Below are 22,691 nucleotides of genomic sequence, written 5' to 3'. Positions count from 1 at the left end.
TTGCACGTTCTCCCCATGTCTGTGTTGGTTTCCTCTGGGCGCTCTGGTTTTCTCCCAGCATCCAAAGATAGATTGGTAAAAATGTTAAAAATTTCCCTGTAGCGTCAAGGGATGGGCAGGTTCAGTGGGTAGCCATGGTAAAAACCCCAAGTGGGGCTATTGGGATGGGAGAGTGGTGGTGATTCTGGGTGAGACGCTCTTCGGAGGGTCAGTGCAGACTCTATGGGCCTATTAGCCTCTTTCTGCACTATAGGGATTCTACGATTGAAGATGGCAGTTTGTGGTTATGGTTAGGATACAATGCAATAGAATGAGCAAACCGCACCATTTCCCCAAGACTGACAATAGCTAACTTGAATAAGCAGGAAAATGATTAAGAAACTAGTCTCTCCAGATTGTAAATCCAGCACTTTACAGTTAAAATACATTGGACTGCTGTCAGAATATGACATTTTAATTACTTTCTGCAGACTTTAGTTATGTTGGTATGTTAAAATAAAAAGTTTTGTGCACAAGCTGTCATGGAGACAGGTTACTGGCCAAATCCATAATAGCTGGGCCCTCCACAGAAATGAATTATACGGTTACAAGGCAGAGTTGGGAGGTGAACGTGCTTCACAGTTGGCTGACGTCCAGTGCCTGACGTGCAAAATATTAATCTCAAATTGAGCAAAAGCAGAGTAAAAAGGATGATGCAATGTCTTACTGGGTTTTGCTGGAGACTGGATCACTTCAAACAGCACAATCCTCATTATAAAAGCACAAGGAAGCTTGTTTTATATCAGACCAGAATATATCAACAGCCTGCGCAATCTCATTGTATTGATATTCAATGACACTAGTGGGATTTACACAAAAGAATCACAACATTGAAACAGCCAGCCATTTCCTGTTGGGTTATTCATTCTTCACAAGAACAGGCACCCTAATCTTATGTATCTGCTCAGTTTTCACATCATTTCATTGTCCTCTCCTTCAACCAGCTATTTAACCCATTCTTAAATGTTGGTGTGATGTCTACCGCAATCATTAATTCTGATGATGTATTTTGCAACTTCACCATCCTCTATGTAAAGACCTTTCTCTAGATCTTACACCTTTCAAAATTGTATTTTATATTTATGTTCCTGCGTTCTAGATTCCAAAGTCTTTGGAAATAATGGGCAGAATCTTCCCAGCTGCTGGCTAGTTAGTTGGGAAAATAGGTTACAGTTGGCAGAAATGAGATTCTCAGTGTTGAGGGAAAAACGTTCAATTTTCCAACAAAGTTTTGAAGTGAGATGTGCATTGTGCTAATGGACAGTGAGGGGCGTATTTGCATGTATTAGCATGTCCATTATTACAGAATTTCATCTCATTGATATGCAATCTCCCATCAACTGGATAGAAACAAGATGGCGATAACTCCTAACATGAAAGTCAATGAGAGTACCTCGCGACTCCAGGTGGTTACTGCTCTAGTGGGGAAGTTGAGGGGGGAATCAATTCTAAGGATTGATGGCAGCATGCTGGAATGCAGTGGGGATAAATTCAAGATATAAAGGAGAAAGACAATATTACATTGGAGAACCTGGGTTAAGGGGAACGCGGGTGCCCTATTTGTCTGAGAAGCAATTATTTTTGTTCCCTCTCTATTTGCATGGTAAACGGCAGCTCTCAGCTGGCAGAGCTTGACTGGTGCATAGCTGGGCTTTAGAAATGGGAAAAAAAATCGCAGGATGTCCTGGCACTGGGAGAATGGCAAGGTGGTGGATATACTGAGTGAGACACTGTAAAGACATTATGCATGGGTAATGAGGTAAGTTTCAGGGAAGCATGTGAGAAATCATGAACAGAAATCCTCCATGAAACTCAACAAAATTGACACTTAGCCAACTTCTGTTAAAATTCAGTTTAAAGTTTCTTTCAACTTTGTTGCAAAATCTTAAGCACTGTCACAATAGTAATAGAAGTATGTGCAATTGGTTTTCAAATTCCATAATTGGATCTTCATGCCCAGGGCTTCCATGGACAGAAATGGTTTTACAAAGAAAAAACACTGACTCGAAACAGCCACAACAGTCATCTGATCATAACTTGGCCAAGTTGAGAGAACAAAGGAAGATAAACAAAGATAGTCTGAACCAAATTATCATGTTGTCAGAAGGCACTGGAACAGTAACCCCATCAGGCAAGAATCCTCTATTCCTTTACACCGTAATGCAAGTTTTCACAGAACGGGGATGAAACTTCACTTAGTCAAAAACCTAAAGAAACACATTCCTTCTAATAATAGAAATGTACAATACAAGCTTGTATTTCAAGGAAAAAAAGGCAAAATACTGCAGATGCTGGGGATCTAAATTTTAAAAAAGACTAAGTGCTGGAAATCTCAGCAGATCTGGCAGCACCTATGGAGACAGAAAACAGAGTTAACATTTCAAGTCTGATCGGATTCTTTGTTGGATTTAAGAAAGTTCTTTCTTCACAGATGTTTTCAGATTTGCAAAATTTCTCCAACATTTTCTGTTCTTATTACATTTCAAGGAACTGCTCTTGGTCAAGCAAAAGCAATAGTGACCATCTGGAGTAAGTACTCTCTTGGCCTTTTAATGGGGTAAAGTGCCTGACGATGGAACTGATCAAATAGTAATATCAGAATACCAAAAGCATAAAGACTAGCTGATGTATTTGCTACGGCTGATGACTCAAGACACCAATTAACAATTATGGTATCAGGATAAAACCTTACCTTCTAAGGATATCCTAATGACTTTAATCCATATATTTCTTTCCTTTCCTTTCGTACTGAACGTGTTTTAAACTTTGAACCAGTGTGCATGTATACTTGACATCATGTCTCTTTTTTTTTGGCATTATCAGATAATAAAATTGTTTTTGCTTACACTCAAAAAAAACCTTGTAATTGGCTCCTTATGGATATGATTGATATTAGGTAACTATATTCTTATTAGAGGTCTGGACTTCTGCTCGAAAAGAATCTTAAACCTTTTCTTCAGCCAAGCAAGGAGGTTCAGCCTTCATCACCTGATGTTTACAAATCGAACCGTAATTGTTTGTTTTAAGGAAAATAACCCCAACTTTCAATACATACTTCATAAATGATAATTACTCATACCAGGCAGTCTTCTAGAAAATCTGCATGGAACCTTCTAGAAAGCCTTGATATCCTTCGTGTTGTATGAAACTGAAGATTGTGCACAATACCACAACTGTGGTTGTTATAATTTTTTATATCATAATTACATCCAAATATTTTAATCTACTCTTTGCAATTAAGCACACTTCTTTAGCTTGCTTTTAGAAAAATGGCCTTATCCAAGCAGTTTTGAACGTGAACTACCTCTTCTTTTATATCATCCCCCTTTTTTCCTTCAATCTTATGATTTTTAAACAAAATGCACCACTTCACATTTCTAATGCACCATCTTGAACAACCCTTCATAGTTTTTGTTTTTCTTTAGAGTCCATTTACTTTGTGTCCTATGTTTGAATTGTGTACGAAAGGGATCAGCAAGTACCTGTATTTTTAAATGGTAGAATGGGAAATGAAGGATTCCCTCAGTAGCACCTTTAGGGCACTTCCATCCACAATTTTCTTAACTTCTAGTCAGCCTCCTCATATCTCGCCCTTCACTAATCGAGTTTGCTCTCCTTCCTGATTGCATGCTATTTAATCTCTTCCAATTGTCTTTGGATGATTCACCAAAAGTTTTCTGAAAAGCCCAAATGTAGCATGTTTATTGCAGTGTCCCAACCCACCAAATTAGTCACTTCAGAAAACGTTATCAATTATGATCAAAAACCCACATTGTTTTAATTACTTCTCTATCTAGATATTTAGTAACTTCATCTTTACTTAAAGATTGCAAAAGATGTTAAACTAACTTGCCTGCTCTTACTTTGGATTTCTCTGCTGCTCATTGTGAAACTGTATTAAAGTGGCAGCTCTCCAGATGTCCAGGGCAAGCCTCTCTCAACTGTTCCAGACAGCATTTTGAACTTTGACCACTTATTCCACATTTTACATACAGGATCCTCAGATGTATACACTCTGATCCTAGTGCCTTTGTTGTCCTTTAGTGTAACTAATCCTCCAAACCTTCCCTTTCATTTCAGCTTTTCCCCAATGTTAGTCTTTTTCATAAACACTGAATTGCTCATTAATTTTCTGCCAACTCTGGCTCATCCTTTCTAAACTCTCTCAATCCTCACATCTCAAGACCTTCAAAGTTTGACACTTATTTTGCAGAATGCATTATTGTTTTTTTGTAAATATGATTGAGGTTACCTTATACTCCTTCCTGACTTTACAGATTTTTTTAACATTTGGCCTTACTTTCCCTTATTTTAAAATAAATGGTTTAAAGATTTTTCTTAAAGTAAAATCAACTTCAGTTTGGGGTCAAGTTCACAGTAACCTTGGATTGATCTGAATAAATTATATCTGCTGCTTTGCATAAAAGATTCTGTGGCTTTATGACATGCAATCAGCATTCTCTCTGATTTTCATTCTGACGGTGCAGGCCTCGGAGGGTCTAGTACCAGACAGCAGTGCCGCAGTCAATGCATCAGTACTGATTACCATGCACAGATCTTAACAGTGGCTATGCGTATGCAACCGCACATCTTCAAGGGAACAAGCAACATTAAATTGATCATCTAAAGCAGGCCCTGGGTTCCCTTTTCTAGGACCATCCTCCTGTTAAATTCCTACTTTTGGTTTTGCATCCAGACTCTAAATCAAATGAGTAACTGGCCTTTATGAGGATAATGTAACTATAAATCCACATGTCTGACATAACCAACTGTCAGAAATCTTAATCACAAGAAGCTGTGGCATACTGAGAATCTTAACATTGCTTAATGAAAATTAAGTTATGATCATAGACTGTTAATTAATTATAAAGCCACCTCTCATTCATTACAGAGCTATGAGAGTCAGTACTTGTTAATGAGCAGAAATCCCATAAGGGTTAACTGGATGATCCCACGCTTCCAGCAGCAAAGTTAGATATAAAAGGAGCTTGTGCAAGAGATGGGCTCCAAAGCTGTAACCACAATTCTTTAGCCAGAGATCCATGAGCACAGCTTCCCAGGGGGACTGTGGAATTAGCAACACAGTTCAAGACAGTATTAGATTACCCTTCATTATTACAGCATTGCCTGCACTTCAAACGAGCAGAATTGGCAACTAGATTGAACTCTCAGTCAAACCTATTTCTTTCTTTTGGTCATCTTCCCTGATATCTCAAATGGCTCAGTAAAATTTTATTTCATAATGTTCTTGCAAAGAATGTCTATGGATTTTGTAATATGGTAAAGGTGCCATACAAATCCAATCTGTTTTCTCACTGTTGATATAAAAGGCACTGTATAAATGTAAGTCAATTTCCCACAGGGAATATAGTCATTAAACCTGGAAATGAACGTACTGGAGGTCCATTTTGAAATATACGAGAATATGTTGGACCAATGTGTCATTCACCAGTTTTACTGTTTTCTCTCTTTCTGGATTTGCATCCACATAGCAACTTTCCTGAACTCAGAACACCTTAAACTAGTTTACAGATAACTTTAAAAAGTGATCAGACTTTAAAAGTATTTAATGTAAGAAATTCAGTAGGCAATTTGCACTGGTTTTTCTATGATAGACCACAAGATCTTTAACATCTGCCTAGGAAGGCGGATGAGGCTTTAGTTGAGAAAGATATTGGAAAGACAACACCTCTGATAGTACAGCACTGCGTCAGTATTACCGAACCTCAATAGTGTCAACCTAGATAACGTGCTCAGATTTACGGAGTTGGACTTCAATCTGTGACCCTCTTTTCAGAGGTGAGCCAGACGGACACATTATTTTGTCTTGTACGAACTATTGTGCCAAAACAAACCATAGTACATAGTCCTTCAATCTGGAGAAGGAAATAGTTAACTAAAAATTATAAGCAACTTGGATTGTCAAGTTTTAATGATGTTTCTGTCAACATCTCAGGTAGACAAAGTTTAAGTGAGATCACCCGATGAAGACAGCCACTTTTAATCGTGATACAATCTTACTTTTCAGTAAATGAAATTAGAATTTAAGCAGTCTATGTGGCACTGGACACCAGTTTCATGAGAAACATTGTAGAAATTCTAGCACTATTGCAAGATAATCGGATCATTCTACATTTCAGTCAAATTGGCAGACACCCAGCAGAGTACTGTTGCAAAATGTTGAGGTACACAGCTGTTTACCTGTGATGGGCTTGGCACAGGCTGCACACTTCTTGGCATACAGGTTTCCAAAACACTTGAGGCAGTACGGAGAGTCCTCCCGGGAGGTGAATTGCTGGCCAGCCAGCTGAGTCTTGCACCCATTGCAGACAAAGCATTCTTTGTGGTAAGGTTCATCATGATAAGTAACACCTCCTTTGGTCAAGGCCTGCACATTCAGAAGAAATCATTAGAATCATCCCTGTATCAGATTAAATTGACACTAGCTTTCTAAAGAAGGATATTCAGCAGATTGTAGACTTGAAGAACATTTTTCAGAGACAAGAACAATTGAAGTAATAGAAGAAACTGAGTAGATTAAGTTTGGGGAGCTGATGGCCTCGTGGTTTTATGGCTGGACTGTTAACCAAGAGACTCAGGGAATGTTTTGGGGACCTGGGTTCGAATCCAGTCATAGCAGATGGTGAAATTTGAATTCAAAAAAAATCTGGAATTATAGTAATGATCAAAATATTGTCGATTATCAGGAAAAACACATCAAATTCACTAATATCCTTTATGGAAGGAAACTGGCATAGTGGCCTACATATGAATCCAGACCCATAGCAATATGGCTGACTCTTAACTACTCTCTGGGCAATAAATGCTGGCCTGGCTAATAACGCCCTCATCCTATTCATGGATTAAAAAAAAAGCATCTTCATGCTTTTAAGGAATAGAACTGGAATGCTGAAGTAATGCTCGTAAACCAAAGGGCTATCAGGCTGAACACTAACCTGGATGCTGATCTATGCCAGCTAACTCTGCACAGTAGCAAGAGAACAATACATGGTAAATGCAGTAGCTTGCTTTCATGACAGCTTACTGTCAATTATTTGGATGTCCAAACACAGTCATATGATTATGAGAGAAGAACATTTTTATTCTCCTTCAAGCCAAGTTTGTTCTTCCCATCATATGAGTCACACACAGATTGCTGTTGTAACTGTGCTGGGGAGGGACAAACCCTAGGCAAACACACAATGGACCTAAGAAAATCCTCTGACATAAGCTACTGACTTAGCTGCTGAATTGGAGGTTGAGTTCGGTCAACGTACACTTCCTAACACTAAAACTGCAGGATCTCAAAACACACAGCTATGTAACATTATAGAGGTAAAAACAATGACTGCAGATGCTGGAAACCAGATTCTGGATTAGAGTGGTGCTGGAAAAGCACAGCAGTTCAGGCAGCATCCGAGGAGCAGGGAAAAAAAAAAAATAAAAAAAAAAAAAATCGACATTTTGGCCAAAAGCCCATCGTATTCCTGATGAATGGCTTTTGCCCGAAACGTCGCTTTTCCTGCTCCTCAGATGCTGCCTGAACTGCTGTGCTTTTCCAGCACCACTCTAATTCAGAAGCTAGAAAACATTACACAGGCCTGAACACCTGTGTGATCATTCTACTGTACCAGTAGTGAAAAATAAGAGATGGTCGAACTTGCTACAAATCACTATTTAGGCCTTAGCTGAAATATTCTGTCCAATTATGGATGTCACACTTAAGGAAGAATATCATGCACTTGGAGATGGTGCAGAGGAGGTACAACAGATTACTGACAAGTGAAACCAGAGAAGCTGAGATTTTCTGTTTGGGGATGCGAAGAGGAAGGTATTTTACTTAAGATTTAATGAAGGTATTTTAAAAAATGGCATGTAAGTGGAGTAGTAAATAAGAAGAAACTATTTTGAATGATAGAGGGACAGTAACCAGAGAACGTGGATTCAAAAACTTTTGCAAAAAACAGGCAGATAATGGCAAAACAAAAATTGGGAGATGGGAAGTTTTAAAATTAGTATTTTCATGGTCTGGCATGGATTGGCTGAAAGGATCAAAAGTACTCTTCAAAAAGAAACTTGATAAATAGTGGAGAAGGATACAATATGTTGAGCTAAGAGTAACGGGATGTGGGTCAAACTAATTGGACATCTACATGCTGACACAGGTGACGCTGATGAACTGAATGGCATCCTATTTGCATACTCACTCACCAAATAAGGGTCATTTTAAAAACTTGAGCAACATAATATGATTACCAGTGGAAGTGTTGGTAGTACCACTTTATCATGAAAGATGCAGAATAATCAGTTATTGGGAGATTTAATGATCTCCTCATTTGCATTACTTTTACTGCTGAATAAATAGAGTCCTTATTAAGAGATCTGAACTGGTCAATCAAATTTTCAACTGCCAGAATTCTCTTGGTAAGATGGTTTATACATGGCTTAAATTGTAGCACATGTAGCCACACAGTTATATTTTCTTCCGTTTTCATAAAGGTCTCTTAAAAGGACATGTACTGTAGAATGAGTATCCAAAGTAAAAGAACATTCAGCATCCAAAAGGTAAACAATGCTTTAGAGAGTCTTGTCATGTTAAGTGTCAGGCACTACCTTCTTGCAGCGGAAACAGCGTGGAGCAAAGTGGTTCTCATAGCAAGGCACACAGTAAATCTCACTCTTATCAGGAACAAAGGCCTTGGATCCAATTGGCTGCTCGCAGGTGTGACAAGTAAAGCATCCTTCATGCCAAGTGCTGCCATTGTATTCAAGCTTACGGGTACCTGACATAGAAAAGTGAATTATCATCACACAACAATTACAGATAACAGTGCAACACCCCTGGGCTAGCTGAATTTCATGGTGTCTGGACCAAGATCCACTCAAATGGCAGGAGAAAGTGAAGACTGCAAATGCTGGAGATCAGAGTCGAGAGTGTGGTGCTGGAAACACCGTTTCGGGCCTGAAATGTCGATTCTCCTGCTCCTTGGATGCTGCCTGACCTGCTGTGCTTTTCCAGGACCACACTCTCGACTCCACTCAATGGTATCTTGGAATCAGAATTACAACTCAGTTGGGCAGATTTCCTCTTCAGCTTCTTGGGGTCAAAACTAAGAGTGGAAATGGTTATCATAAATGTGTACAGGCTGCAACTGATTTCTTGTATATTAATACCTACCATCAAGTGCAGATGCTGGAGAGGTGTAATATACAGTTTGATGAACTGGGTTAGATTGTGGAGGTATGTGTCCATGCTCTTAATATTAGTGCACAGGCCATTGTTTCACTGTGTACCCTGACGTCACCCTCATTGATTTTCCATGCTCATCTTAAGGTGCTGCTGGATTGGACAATGATTATCCTTTACTCCTTCATCCAAACAAAAGACTGTATCAAGACCCTCGAAACATGAACATTGGCAAACTATTCAGACTGTGGTGGAAGTTCATGTACTCACCAGCAAGCAAGAGCATCACTGGACCCTACTACCCTTCCTAGGAGAAAGTGAGGGCTGCAGATGCTGGAGAATCTGAATTGAAAAGTGTGACACTGTAAAAGCACAGCAGGTCAGGCAGCATCTGAGGAGCAGAAGAGTCTACGTTTCAGGCATAAGCCATTCATCAGGAATGTGGAGGGGGAAGGGGGCTGAGAGATAAACCAGGGTGGGGGCAGGGGGTGCTGCGGGGAAGGCAATAGACAGATACAGGTTGGGGGGGGGGGGGGAAATCGTGATAGGTTGGGAGGGAATTACCACCCCCCCCCACCGACCCCACATCCACATTAGCCATTTCAGCTAATCTTCCCCGCAGTCCATCCCCACCCCCCCATTTATCACTCAGCGTGCTTCCCCCTCCACATTCCTGATGAAGGGCTTATGCCCGAAACATCAACTCTCCTGCTCCTCAAATGCTGCTTGACCTGCTGTGCTTTTCCAGTGCCACACTTTGGCTCCTACTACCCTTCCTAGTCAAGAAGCACATCTCAAGATACTTCTATTGTCACCATGTTTCCAGAGATCACGGAACTCAGCAAAAATATACCTAGCATTAAAGTTGAGTTTTTCGTTTATTGTACTGGCAAATTATTTAACAACTGATCCCAGAGTTAATCGTATTTGACTACTATTTTCATCCAGAACTTCAAGGAGTGGTGAAGGACAGGATTGAAATCAATAAAACCTGGCTGACTTTTCAATTTCTTTATCTTACAACAAACCCAAGAGCAGAAGCATGTGGGATTATCCATTGTAGGAAAGAATTCGTTTCAGGATTGGGAACAAATTTCAGCTGTAAGCTCACTCATGTGAAGCCTCATCGTTCATAGCTTACAAATCTTTCATGCTATGGACCTAATCATTACCAGCACGGGGAACTATACAAGTTCAATGTTTATATATAGTTTTGCTAAAATTCAAGGCCCTGATACCAGACTTTGAATTCTCTTGGAAATTTGATCAACAGAGAGCACTGAATGGAATTTCCATGGAATGTCTCCTGCTGTAACTGAGCATTTACTGAGTTTCACTTAGATATCTGATAATCTTCTGCCAAAGTTATGGTGGATGACCAGTAAGCGACAGTTCCAATGCCTATTCTCCTTGTATTATAATGTGCTGGGTCCTCCATAAAATGATACTAGGGCAGAATGATACTAGCCAGAGGCCACTGAAAGCCTCAATGGGACTATGATAAAGGCAAAACTATCCCTCCTCCATTCATCTGTACGTTTTAACATGGGTTAACCACACCATCCACTAAAGCCTGTCCATCATCAACCAGAGCAGCAGTACTTTACCCAGCTAGAGATTGATTCCTAAGTATTGAAATGGAGCCAGAGCATCACCTACAATGATCTTGTACAATTATCTGTGGTGACCCCCAAGAAACTTTCCTTGGACACCTGCAACTTGACATCCCCATCCTTGGTATATCCTCCAAATCACATTAATGTTCACATGTTCGCTGAGGAGCTCCAGTTCTGCCCCACTGACAACTCTCAAACCTCCTCTGTCTTTAAAATGATCAGACTGCTTTTCTGAAATCTGATCAGGAGAAAGGTTCTCCACTTAAGTATCAGGAAGATCAAATCCAGTGGCTATGATCACTTGGCACCAACTCCATCCTTCTCCCTGGCAAACACTGGAGGTCGAATTAGACTGTCCATAAGTTTCCCACCACTGCATTTGTCATCATTAGGACCACCTATTTCCACCTCCATTAACATCTGTTCCTATGTTGGCTCATCAGCAGCTGATTTGATGCATGGCTCTTGCTCCATTTTGACTTGACTATTCCAGCATACTCCTGGGCAGCTTCCCACATTCTAACCTCAGTAAACTTGACAATGTCCAATATTCTGCTACCCTGGTCTAATCTACATTCAGGTCTCATTCACCATCACCTGCACTGGCTTCAAGGTCAGTAATATATCAATTATTAAAATTATTTTTTGTTTTCCAATCTAGCTATGGTCTTGCCTCACCCTATCTCTATAACCTTGTCCAGTTTGAAGTCATTTCTGATGCCTGAAACATTGATTTTTCTGTTCTTTGGATGCTGCCTGAACTGCTGTGCTTTTCCAGCAACACACTCTTGACTCTGATCTCCAGCATCTGCAGTCCTCACTTTCTCCCAGTTTGGAATCTTCCACGATATCTTTGCTTTTCAAACTCTGGACTCCCAATGCATCCCTAATTTAAACACTCCATTATTGGTGCCTGTGCATTCAGCAGATTTGTACCCAAGTTCCAGAATACTCTTCCTGCACCTCTTTCCTTGTTTAAGATGTTCCTTTAAAACCTGCCTGTTTGGCTAAGCCTTTGGATACTTGATCTAACATCATGTTATGTAGCTAAATCAATATTATTTTGAATGGTCTCTGAATTGCCTTAGGATCTTCATTACATTAAAGGTGCTGTATTATTACCAGTTGTTGTTAAGCAGAGAAGGATTTGGGTTCTGCAACCTACTGCCAATGGATCAGAATGAGTCAGTCAGGATTCCGTGCAAATAAGAATTTTCTGTTACCTAATATCTTTCTGGCTGCTCATTGCAAAATGAAATGTTTCCAGTGTTGGTTATGCTTAACTGGCTATAACGTAAGGAGAATGTTGGAGTGGCTCTATATCATGCAGCTGGTGAATGTGTACAATTTGGCTTGTAGACACATGTAAATGTACAAATCTCAAGCTCAGCAATAAAGAGCTAAAATAATTCAACAGGCTGAGTGAATAAGTCCTGACTGAAAACAATTCAGGATTTCTGGTCCAGTTATAGGTCAGATTTCTGATTCTTCCTTAAAATCGTAATTTTGAACATTTTATAAATAAGAAGAAAAATTGCATTATAGATTTTGTTGATATGTGAGAAAGTGTTTTGACAAACTACACCAGCAAGAGATGGGGTGGGCGTGGGGGCTAGGTCAATAAAGCATTTGACAAATCAGATTAAAAGGCCACATACCAGGCATGACGACCTTGTCACAAGCAATACATTTTGAGGAGAATTCACTGCAGTAGCAATCATTGCACAACAGCTCTTCTTCCTGACATGTAAAAGGCTCATCTGCCAGAGATCTGTCACAGCGATAACACCTGAAGCAATGCTCATGGTAGTGGCGGTCTTCGTAGAACAGCTCCTGATCGAGAATCAGAAAAAAAAGCAGAGAGAGATGATACTCCGCAGCTTTTTAAGAACATCGCTCAATTATCTGAATGATTCAGAGGGTTCACTGCTGACTCTGAAACCCTAGTGAATGACTCATGTTAAGAAAGAATTTGTTTTTCGTGTCCTTTGACTAACCCCAAATATTTCACAGCTAACGAATTACTCGTATGTTTGGTAAATGTAGGGAAAAAGTAACTAATTTGTGCACAAGATACCACAAATAATAGTGAAATGATTGCGCAATTAACTGGTTTTGTGGTGTTGGTCAAGTGATGAATCTTAAATTAAAATCCTAGGACAAAAACACAGATATAAAGATATTAATCACAGAAAGACACTAAATCTGTCAGTGGAGAGCCCCAAATGGACAGTAAAGTGATTATAAGGTAGATGTAAGCACACATGCATATTCATGATGATTACATTACAAGTCAATGTCCATCACCAATGCATTCAAGTTTTGCTCCTGTTTTCTCACCACATCTCCTTGAGGTGATGACATGTTGGAATGTGGTCCTATCTGGTGCCTTAGCCAAGTGGTTACATTGTACGTGTACTACTATCTTGACAGGGATCCATTAATTCAACAAAGATGAAATATTGAGTCTGAGAATTTTCTGATGGCTCAGTCTCTGTTCCACACTGAGCAGAAAGAAAATTGACCAACTACCTGACCAAAGGAGTTCCTGCTGCTTTCCATAACCTGGCATTCTTGTCTCAGTGACCTCTATCTACTGGATACTGACATCAAAGACAATCTCAAGTGTTACATGACAACATGCCAAAACATATTCACAATAACCTATAACTAAACATCAAAAAGCTCCACGCTTGGATTTTGAAAGTCGGCATGCACCAGAACATTCCCATGTATCCAAATTCTTTTGAAACACATCTGCTCACTTCCATTGAAACTTACTCCAGCGTAAGAGAGTAGGAATCTCATTTCCTGTGTTGATTGCAACCGCCCCACCCCCGCACCCTTTCAGTGTTTGTATTGGGCACAGGAGCAAACTGAAAGCTCTCTCTTTCAGACAATAATCGGCCATCATGGGTTTAATGAGAAAGATTCAAAATGAAATTATTTTACAACATTTCTCTGTTGAATGCATATACATCTAGTTCTGACAAGACGTAATTCCAATGGAACCCAGTTGAATTTTGCTCTTCTCATTTGGAAAGGTTCAATATGCCTTTGATCTCAAGTAGTCTGTTATTACGATTTGCTGTAGTAGGTAAACTGCTCGGTGCACCCATAAGTCATGTTATGTGCATGTGCAGAAGTGGGAAAGGAGCTTAAAAGGACTGTTTTAATTCAATGTGAATTGAAAATAAACCTCTGCATAATTCCAAACCTGAGCTAGTTTACTATTGGCAATTTTATAGAAGAATGTGTGAAACTGACATCCCAGAGTCATTAATATGAAGGTATTGCTATAGACTACTCGTTGATCCATGCAGGTTACTTTCATTAAGAAGCAAGATTCTGCAAAACATTTGATTATTCCATGAGGAATCTTATAAACTACTGCCCAATATTTTAATTTCAGTGGAAACGGAATCACTGTCTGAAGGTGGGTAGGTGGTGGCTTTAATGCATTGAATGTGCATGATCTGAAACAATGGAGAGAATTGCATTTTTTTTGAATGAGTACAGTGCCACTGCTTGTGAGAAGCTAAAAAGGATTCAAAAGTGAGTCAACATAGTGGTGTGGACAGAGGCTGAGCCGCTTGAACAGAAGCTGAAATCACTTGTTTCAGAAGTGGAAAAACCAAATGTAGAAATTCACTCAGAACAAAAGGAAGGCCTTCCAGGCATCAAGCATGAACCAGCTCTCTGCAAATTTGGTCCCTGAAGAAGCATTTTAGCTCCCATTGCCCAGATTTGATACCACAGCTTTCAAGCAAAACGGATAAGCTTCAGCTGTAATCCAAAAATATCCAAGTTGGTTTCACAATTTATTTATACACTTAAGAAATACAGCATGCATTGTATGATTGAAATCACGATAAAATATCTTTAACAATCTCTGTGGTCGAAACATAAATTAGTTGGATGTACTACTGAAACAATAATAAAAGATAAGTTTCAATAGACGATGCAACATTTTTATTTCAATGAAGGCAAAAAAAATACAGCGGATGATGGAAATTAAAATAAAAAGAAAACAGAATGCAGAAGAAACTCTGCAGGTTTGACATAATTTGTGAAGACAGAGTTCACATTTCATTTCTTCTTCAGAACTGAAAAGGTCTGGAAAATGTCACAGACAAAAAACACAACTTTCTATCTCCTTTCAGTTTTGAAGGCAACTTGAAATGTTAACTCTTGTTTGTCTTCACAGATGCTGCCAAACACGCAGAGTTTCTCCAGCTTTCTCGGTTTTTCCTTTTGTCTCCTGTAATCACATTTGTGCTGGAGGGGAGGGCCCCTGGCCTTTACTGTGTTCATGGAGAAGGAGAAAGGGCTGGAAAGGAAAAGGAGCTATGATTCCAGTTCTATTGATTGAATGTCCCCATGGTCATTGGGTTGGTCTCTGAAACTTCGTATGGTCAAATTGCCTGATCACTTTAAACTAGGATCACTTGTGGAGAAATGGCATGATTTGGACACAACGATGACCAGAAGACAAGTGAACCAGTCTCTCAAGGAGCGCAGAGTATAGCCGGTACATGGGTGGGAATCACATTAGAAATCACTTCCTTTTAAACACATAAGCACAGAGAAATGCTCGTTTGGAAACTTCCAAATAAAGAAAGATCCGCTCATGTTGACATTGCTTATTTCCCACAGATTTCACGCAGTGGAATCCAATCTGAGAGCACCGCACAGTGATAAAGTACTACTGATGACCGCTCTGAAATATTTAATGGTCGTAGTCAGGTAAGTGGAAAATACTCCCTTTTAGACTGGTTTTCACTGCAACAGATATGAAACAAATTGATGCTAACAATTCAGTAATACACTGGATATTCCTCCATTAAATACGTGCAGCCTTCGAAGTCTTGACTTTCACTTTAAAATAAATACTCTTAAAAGGTTGCCTGGCGTCATACCAACAAAATGAAATACTCAAGGGAGACAGGGAAAATGAGGCACGCTCCCAAAATCCTCTCATGAGCAAATGATGTTGCTAAATGTTTGAGAAAGCATTTGAAGAGCAACATTTCAAGAGAAGAAACTGAACATACAGACAGATGCTGCCAATGTAAACACAAAACCATTTGTTTATGGGAAGCTTGGGGCAGTGCAGGTTATGTTGATGTAACAAATATGTAAATCTCAAAAATGATTAACTACCTGACTGCATAAAACTCGGATCTCGACACACACAATAGTTTACTGTGCTGTGGTAGTGTGATCACAGAATGCAGATCTGGGGAAGTCAATAAAACATTAATTTACTGAGGAGAAATGTTAACATTCACAGACTGGACAGTGCTCTCGTCTTGCTCATTTTGTACAGGAACCCAATTCCTATTACAGGAAATAATTTATTAATTTTTCAGGAAACTCATATCAAAGCTATTGATTTCAGGAAAAAAAATGCTATTACAATGATCCATGAGAATATCATTTTGGATTTACAATGGAGACAGAATACTCCATGAAATAAACTTTTGTTAGGATTACAGCGCAGCCCTTGAAGTCCATTGAGCAAAAGCACCATTAGGCTGGAGAACTCAGATATTGGTCCTGAGTTGGAGTCTCTACATACTCCAACCTAGAGCACAGAGGCTGGTCTGAAAGGCAGCTTTAAGCCTCATCAACATTTTACACACAAGCTTTAGTGATTCATTGCACCTCCTCAGGAAGCCTCCGTAACTGAATGCCACAAATATTGGGCTCTCTCTCTCTCTCCAACCATGGCCCAAAGGTGAAAATCTCAGGGCAGGATATGGAATGTGACACTTGTTAGCATCTTCAGAATCAAAGGAGAATGTGAAGGTTTTTGTAAAACTTGGCTTTGGTTGACAACCAACAAAAAATCCTGCGCAGACCAGAACTGTATAATAACTGGAACTGCAGTCACCTCAGATTGGAAAGTAATGTCAATAATGAAGGTGTCGTTTAAGGGTCTGAAAGCATTAATTAAAACAGAAATAGCTGGAGAAACTCAGCAGGTCTGGCAGCACTGTGGAGAGAGAAAAACGACATTATGATTTCACATCTGAGATGTCTCTTCTTCAAAGCGGAGAGAGGCTGGAACACAGTGGTGTTTACAGTGTTGACAATGAGGGAGGAGCAGCTGACAAAGATACTCACAGCAAAAGTCAAAAAGGAAAAATAAAAGAGCTGCAGATGCTAGAAATCTGAAACAAAAACAGAAATAGCTGGGAGAAATTTAGCAGTTCTGGCAGCATCAGTGAAGAGAAAGCACAGTTGGCATTTTGGGGCCAGTGACCTCACAGATGCTGCCAGACTTGCAGAATTTCTGCTTCTGTTGTAAAAGATAAAAAGGGACTACTAATGAGGGTAAAGGAGTGATAGCGGTGTAAATTAAGTTCAAACGATTAAAGGGAGAAAAAGAAAAAATGGGTCCGCTCTGCTGAGAGCAAAGACAAGAGACAAACAAGACCCAGCCAGTGTGGGGCGTGGGTGTTTCAGAAGATACTTGGAAGACAGATCATGAACTCAATCCATGGAACTTGATGTGGAGTTCTAAAGGCTGTAGAGTGCCTAAGCAGAAAAAGGGAAAATAACTCCAACTGGAGTTAAGCTTCATTGGAAGCCTTTAGTGGGCTCAAGGATGAAATCGTAAGTATGGGAGCAAGATGGTGTATCAAAATGGCAAACAGGTTGTAGTTACTCTAATGGGCAACTTACATGCAAGATGGTGCCAGATATTATCAACTCCTTGCGAGCTCCTGCATGCAGATCTAAGTTTCCTATTCCTATAATTGTTCTACACTCTAAACTTAATAGACATTAGTCATTTTTAAAAAGTATGCTATGTTATATCTAGACTCACAGGTTTGAAGCTCCTCCGATCCTCGAAGCCAGCTTAGTGGATGAAGGCAGCAGACCACATGGTGTCCATGATCCATCTGACCACCCCGGAAGGAGGCCAGGCCAGCCAGAGGCAGCCTACGTGAGCCCCAGGCTTAGGTCCTGAGAGACCTGCCCCAGGAAGAAGAACTGACACAAAATGTTTGTGACTCTATAAGATGCCTGCCTAACATGAAATTTATCAGAACGTACCAGGACAGCAGCCCAAACACTTCTGCAAAATCGTGGCTGGATGTGGAGCAGCAAATCTTTTGCAAGTGAAACCAAGAACTTCTCCAGTGGGTCCTAAGTAAACTCCCTCTGGTGCAAAACGACAGAGTAAATGACCTGCTACACTGGGTCCTAACCAGACCCTCTGCAAAAAAATATACTAAACTGCAAACTACCTGCTCCACAGGATCCTAGGAAGGATCACTTAACTGGAAGCAGTTAGAATCCACTCAACCAGACTACTGGGCCACTCAAATGTAAGAAAGCTGTGAGGAAGTGGGGTAAGTGTGCCGGCCTGCTAGTAAGAGTGAAACTATGCAGTTTCAAGAGCCCCCCCCCCCCCCACCCCCAAGCTTACTCCTAGTAAATGTACAATCTCTGGAGAACAAGATGGACGAACTCAGATCACAGCTCAGCTTCCAGCGTGAACTGCGGGTCTGCGGGTCCCCAAACATTGAATTCTTCCCCATCAAATGCCACCCCTTCTATCTACAACAGGTATACTAACTCTGCTATACTAACTGCTGCGTGCATACAGTCACAAGCAAAAGGTTGAGGAAGCTCTGGATGTGCTGTACTTCACCACTAACACCCTGGAGACAGAACACCCTGAGAACCTGTTTATTGTAACTGGCGACTTTAATCAATCCAATCTAAGGAAGGATACAGGTCCAATGCTGATCAGAGGAGGCAGAGGATCAACTCTGGTGCTGTCTGGACTTGGCTGATTGGGCCATGTTCAAACAGTCTGCAGGTACCTTGGATGAGTACGCCACCAACGTCACAGACTTTATCAGCAAGTGTGCGGAAGACTGCAAACTGAGGAAGTCAATCTGGGGTGTTCCCCAACAGGAAACCCTAGATGAATCAGGACATGCAGAACTTGCTAAAAACCAGATGTGAGGCCTTCAGATCAGGAGACCCACTCAAATATAAGGAATCTAAGTATGACCTTAGCAGATCCATTAAGACAGCCAAGGACCAATACCGATCCAAACTAGAGACCCAGAGAGACACCCTGGGACTATGGCAAGGACTGAATGACATCACATGTTCTAAAAAGAGACAGTGCAAGATAGCAGACAATGACAATTCCCTCCCAGATCATCTCAACGCCTTCTTTGCTCGCTTTGAGTGGAAATCTGGCTGAGAGGTAACACCTATTCTGACAAGTCCGGACAAACCTATCCCAATAGTCACTGCATCAGAGGTCAGATCAATTTTCTTTCGTGTGAATCCAAGGAAAGCGAAGGGACCAGACAAAGTACCAGGCCGTGCACTCAGAGCATGTGCAGATCAACTGGCAGAGGTCTTCTCTGACATCTTCAACCTCACCCTGCCTGCTTCAAGAGGGCCAACATCATCCCTGTGCCTAAGAAGGCTCACACAGCATGTCTCAATGACTACCACCCAGTGGCCCTAAATTCGGTGGTCATGAAGTGCTTTGAAAGGCTGGTCATGGCATTAATCAACTCCAGCCTCCCCACTACTCTTGACCCACTCCAATTTGCCTATTGGACCAACAGATCCACGTCAGATGCCATATCACTTGCCCTTCACTCCTCCTGAGAACATCTTGACACAAAGAACAGTTATGTAAGAATCCTACTCATTGACTACAGTTCAGCCTTCAACACTATTATCCCCTCGAGACTGATGACTAAACTTAGTGGTCTCTGACTAAGCCCCACTCTCTGCAACTGGATCCTTAGTTTCTTGACCCACAGGCCACAATCAGTGAAGATTGGGGACAATTTTTCATCCTCACCAGCTCTCAACACTGGAGCCCTCAAGGCTGTGTACTAGCCCCCTACTGTACTCACTGTACACCTATGACTGCGTTGCCAAATACCAGACTAATGCCATGAACAAGTTCGCAGATGGCAACGAAACAGACCACAGACGGGAGGTGGAAGACCTGGAAAAATGGTGCACTGAGAACAACCTAGCTCTCAATGCCGGCAAAACCAAGGAACATAGATTAGATTCCCTACAGAAGGGAATAGTATTGACTTTCGGCGGGATGTTACTCATGCCCCCTACACATTAACAGCACAGAGGTGGAACAAGTGGAGAGTGTCAAGCTCCTGGGACTGGTCATCCAGAACAAGCTTTCTTGGACTCTTCATATGGATGCATTGGTTACAAAGGCCCAACAACGCCTCTTCTTCCTCGGGCAGCTAAGGAAATTTTGCATAATGGCGCATACCCTTGTCAACTTTTATAGGTGCACCATCAAGAGCATTCTGTCTGGATATATCACTACCTGGTTTGGCAACTATATCATTCAAGCTCGGAGACAGTTACAGAGAGTGGTGAACTCAGCCCGGACAATCACAAAGGCCAACCTCCCATGTATAGAATCCATATAGCAGGCCCACTGTTAAGGAAAGGCCGCCAGCATTCTGAAAGATCCATCCTACTCTGGCAATGTTTTTTTGACAACCTCTACCATCGGGGAGAAGTAGAGAAGCCTGAACACACACCAGCCAGTTTCAAAACAGTTTCTACCCAACTGTTAGAATACGGAATGGACTCTCAAACTCTTAGCATTCACTTGTACCTGTGTTTTTGTTTTTGCCACTGTTTACCTATTATTTACTATCTATGCTACTTAACTCTGTGATCTGTCTGTATTGCTCGCAAGACAAAGCTTTTCACTGTGCCTCGGTACACGTGACAATAAATTCAATTGAATTGAATGCAGAAGTGCTCTGCAAAAACGGTTATCCAACCTGCTTTTGGTTGCACTGGGGTCCACTGCCAACTAATCAGCACTCTCTTCTCATACAGTATAAATGTGGCTTTCCTTTAGTATTTCTTACAAGTTATCCAGATGTGTGCAATATGAAAAGATTTAACAAAATGTAACTTTTATCTCTGAAGTGCATTTGATCTCGCTCACCAGTGATTTTGTTTGCCTTCAGATGCACAACATGGTCAAGTGAACAGAGCGCAAATAGATTCTTTCCCAAATTCTTGTCCCCCTGTCCTCATTGCAGCAGATCACAGCCTTCCCAAAAACAGAGTCATTAAGTATTATTTCTGACTGAATCTCAATGGCACAAAGGAGAGCTATCACCATTTTCTAAAGACTAGATGTTACCGCAGAACCTGACTTGCCAAGTTAGATGAAAAGGTGAAAGTGGGTACTACAGATGCTGGAGATTAGAGTCCTGCTGGAAAAGACAGCAGGTCAGGCAGCATCTGAGGAGCAGGAAAATCATTTCAGGCAAAAGCCCTTCATCTGGAAAGGGCTTTCCTCATGAAGGGCTTTTGCCCAAAACGTCGATTTTCTTGCTCCTCGGATGTTGCCTGACCTGCTGTGCTTTTCCAGCAGGCCTCTAATCTTGAAGATAGATGAAAAGTCAATGGAATTTGAGCTAATTAAAGAAAAAAGTTTTAGACATGATCAGAAATTCTGTATGACATTCAGCAGAAACTTCTGAAAGTTGAAGAACTGGCACTTGATCAACAGTAGATACACACCCACTGCTCAGTAACATGGCAAAAGTCTATTATAGGAATTGGGGAACCATTTTAAACTCAAAATTGATTACAGACATGAAATATATTTGTGGCTTTGGTTTTATAAAATTACTTATTGCACTTCTCACATCACAATCGCCGTTGGAGGGAGACCAGTAGAACAATAAAAGAGGAAGTCAAACATTTAAGTACATTCAAATCACTGTATTTACCCGAGCTTCATGTCCAATCAGCTCTTTGCATTCATCACATGTATTTGCAAACAGGGTGTCATAGCAAGGGATACAGTAGGGGCTGTCTTCAGAGAGGATGTATTTCCTGCCGTATAGAGATTCTTTGCAGTTGTCGCAGTCAAAGCGCTCACTCATCTTCTACGGACAGCAGTTGCTGTGAATAGAAACGAAGGAAAATTTTTACTCAACATAATTGTCAAGTGTCATAACTCACATTTGTTGATTTCAAATATATCACTGTTGGTAGAAATCATGTTGCTCTGTTGCAAACTTGCAAGAATTATGGAAGAGCAATGGGAAACTAATGTATGATCCCCCCAGCCCCTCCATGAATTGGGAGTTCTGAGGGAAGCTATGGAGCAGCTGCTATTTATTGGTCCCATTTCCTCCTCCTCTTTCTAACTAATGCTGGTGTATCATTCAGCAGGCAGCTTGCCAAAGTGCTCATTCATCATGGGTGAATCCAGGCGGAGTCTTGACAGCCTATTCATCCATGAAGGATCGCAGCAAGGAGTCTGGTTCTGTACTTCACTGATGCCCATGCCTTCATCTTTCCACAAGATTCACTGCATAAGAACAAAGGGGCAGAAACTTTGGCTTTTCTCCCTACCTGATACAGCATCAATGGAACCTATTGGAGTGTAGAGTTATTGCAGCCAACATCTACCAATTCAATTAAAATAGGGATCAAACCTTGGGCCATACTGGTTCTGCACTGCTCAGTATTTTACAACAACCATCTAGGCAGATGCCAACTGTTACTGAGACAGCTTAGCATAAGTGGCACTTTTTAAAAAAACATATGGTTTTGTTCCTTATTTCCCCAGTCTGGAGACCATTTTAACTTTTTGAGAATCTTAGCTTTTTCCTCTCTGGTTTCTAGATAACTAACCAGAAGTCAAGTTTCAGTGAACAGTGGAATGATAAAGTTGGCAACATCCAATTGAAGTGGCTACCTCACTCAATATTGAGGTGTTGATTCAAATAAAAAAGTTGAGAAAGTTAAAGATGTGAATAAGATTGCTAAGGCTATCTGGCAATTCA

General features: G+C 40.7%; 1 protein-coding gene across 3 annotated transcripts in view; it reads right to left on the bottom strand.

Annotated features, from left to right (window-relative positions):
* The window catches only part of fhl3a (four and a half LIM domains 3a), a 109,184-nt gene that overhangs the window by 7,943 nt on the left and 78,550 nt on the right, over positions 1–22,691 (bottom strand). For all 3 annotated transcript variants that reach the window (XM_072548489.1, XM_072548488.1, XM_072548487.1), the window contains 4 exons: positions 21,627–21,801; positions 12,501–12,675; positions 8,653–8,822; positions 6,241–6,427 (listed from right to left, as the gene is read on the bottom strand). In XM_072548489.1, the coding sequence (XP_072404590.1) occupies positions 6,241–6,427; positions 8,653–8,822; positions 12,501–12,675; positions 21,627–21,782 (688 nt within the window). In that variant the 5' untranslated portion in view covers positions 21,783–21,801. The remainder of the gene's footprint in view (positions 1–6,240; positions 6,428–8,652; positions 8,823–12,500; positions 12,676–21,626; positions 21,802–22,691) is intronic.

The sequence above is a fragment of the Chiloscyllium punctatum genome, chromosome 27 (genome assembly GCF_047496795.1).
Source record: "Chiloscyllium punctatum isolate Juve2018m chromosome 27, sChiPun1.3, whole genome shotgun sequence".
Taxonomy (NCBI): Eukaryota; Metazoa; Chordata; class Chondrichthyes; order Orectolobiformes; family Hemiscylliidae; genus Chiloscyllium; species Chiloscyllium punctatum.
This window is presented reverse-complemented; position numbering and strand designations above follow the sequence as displayed.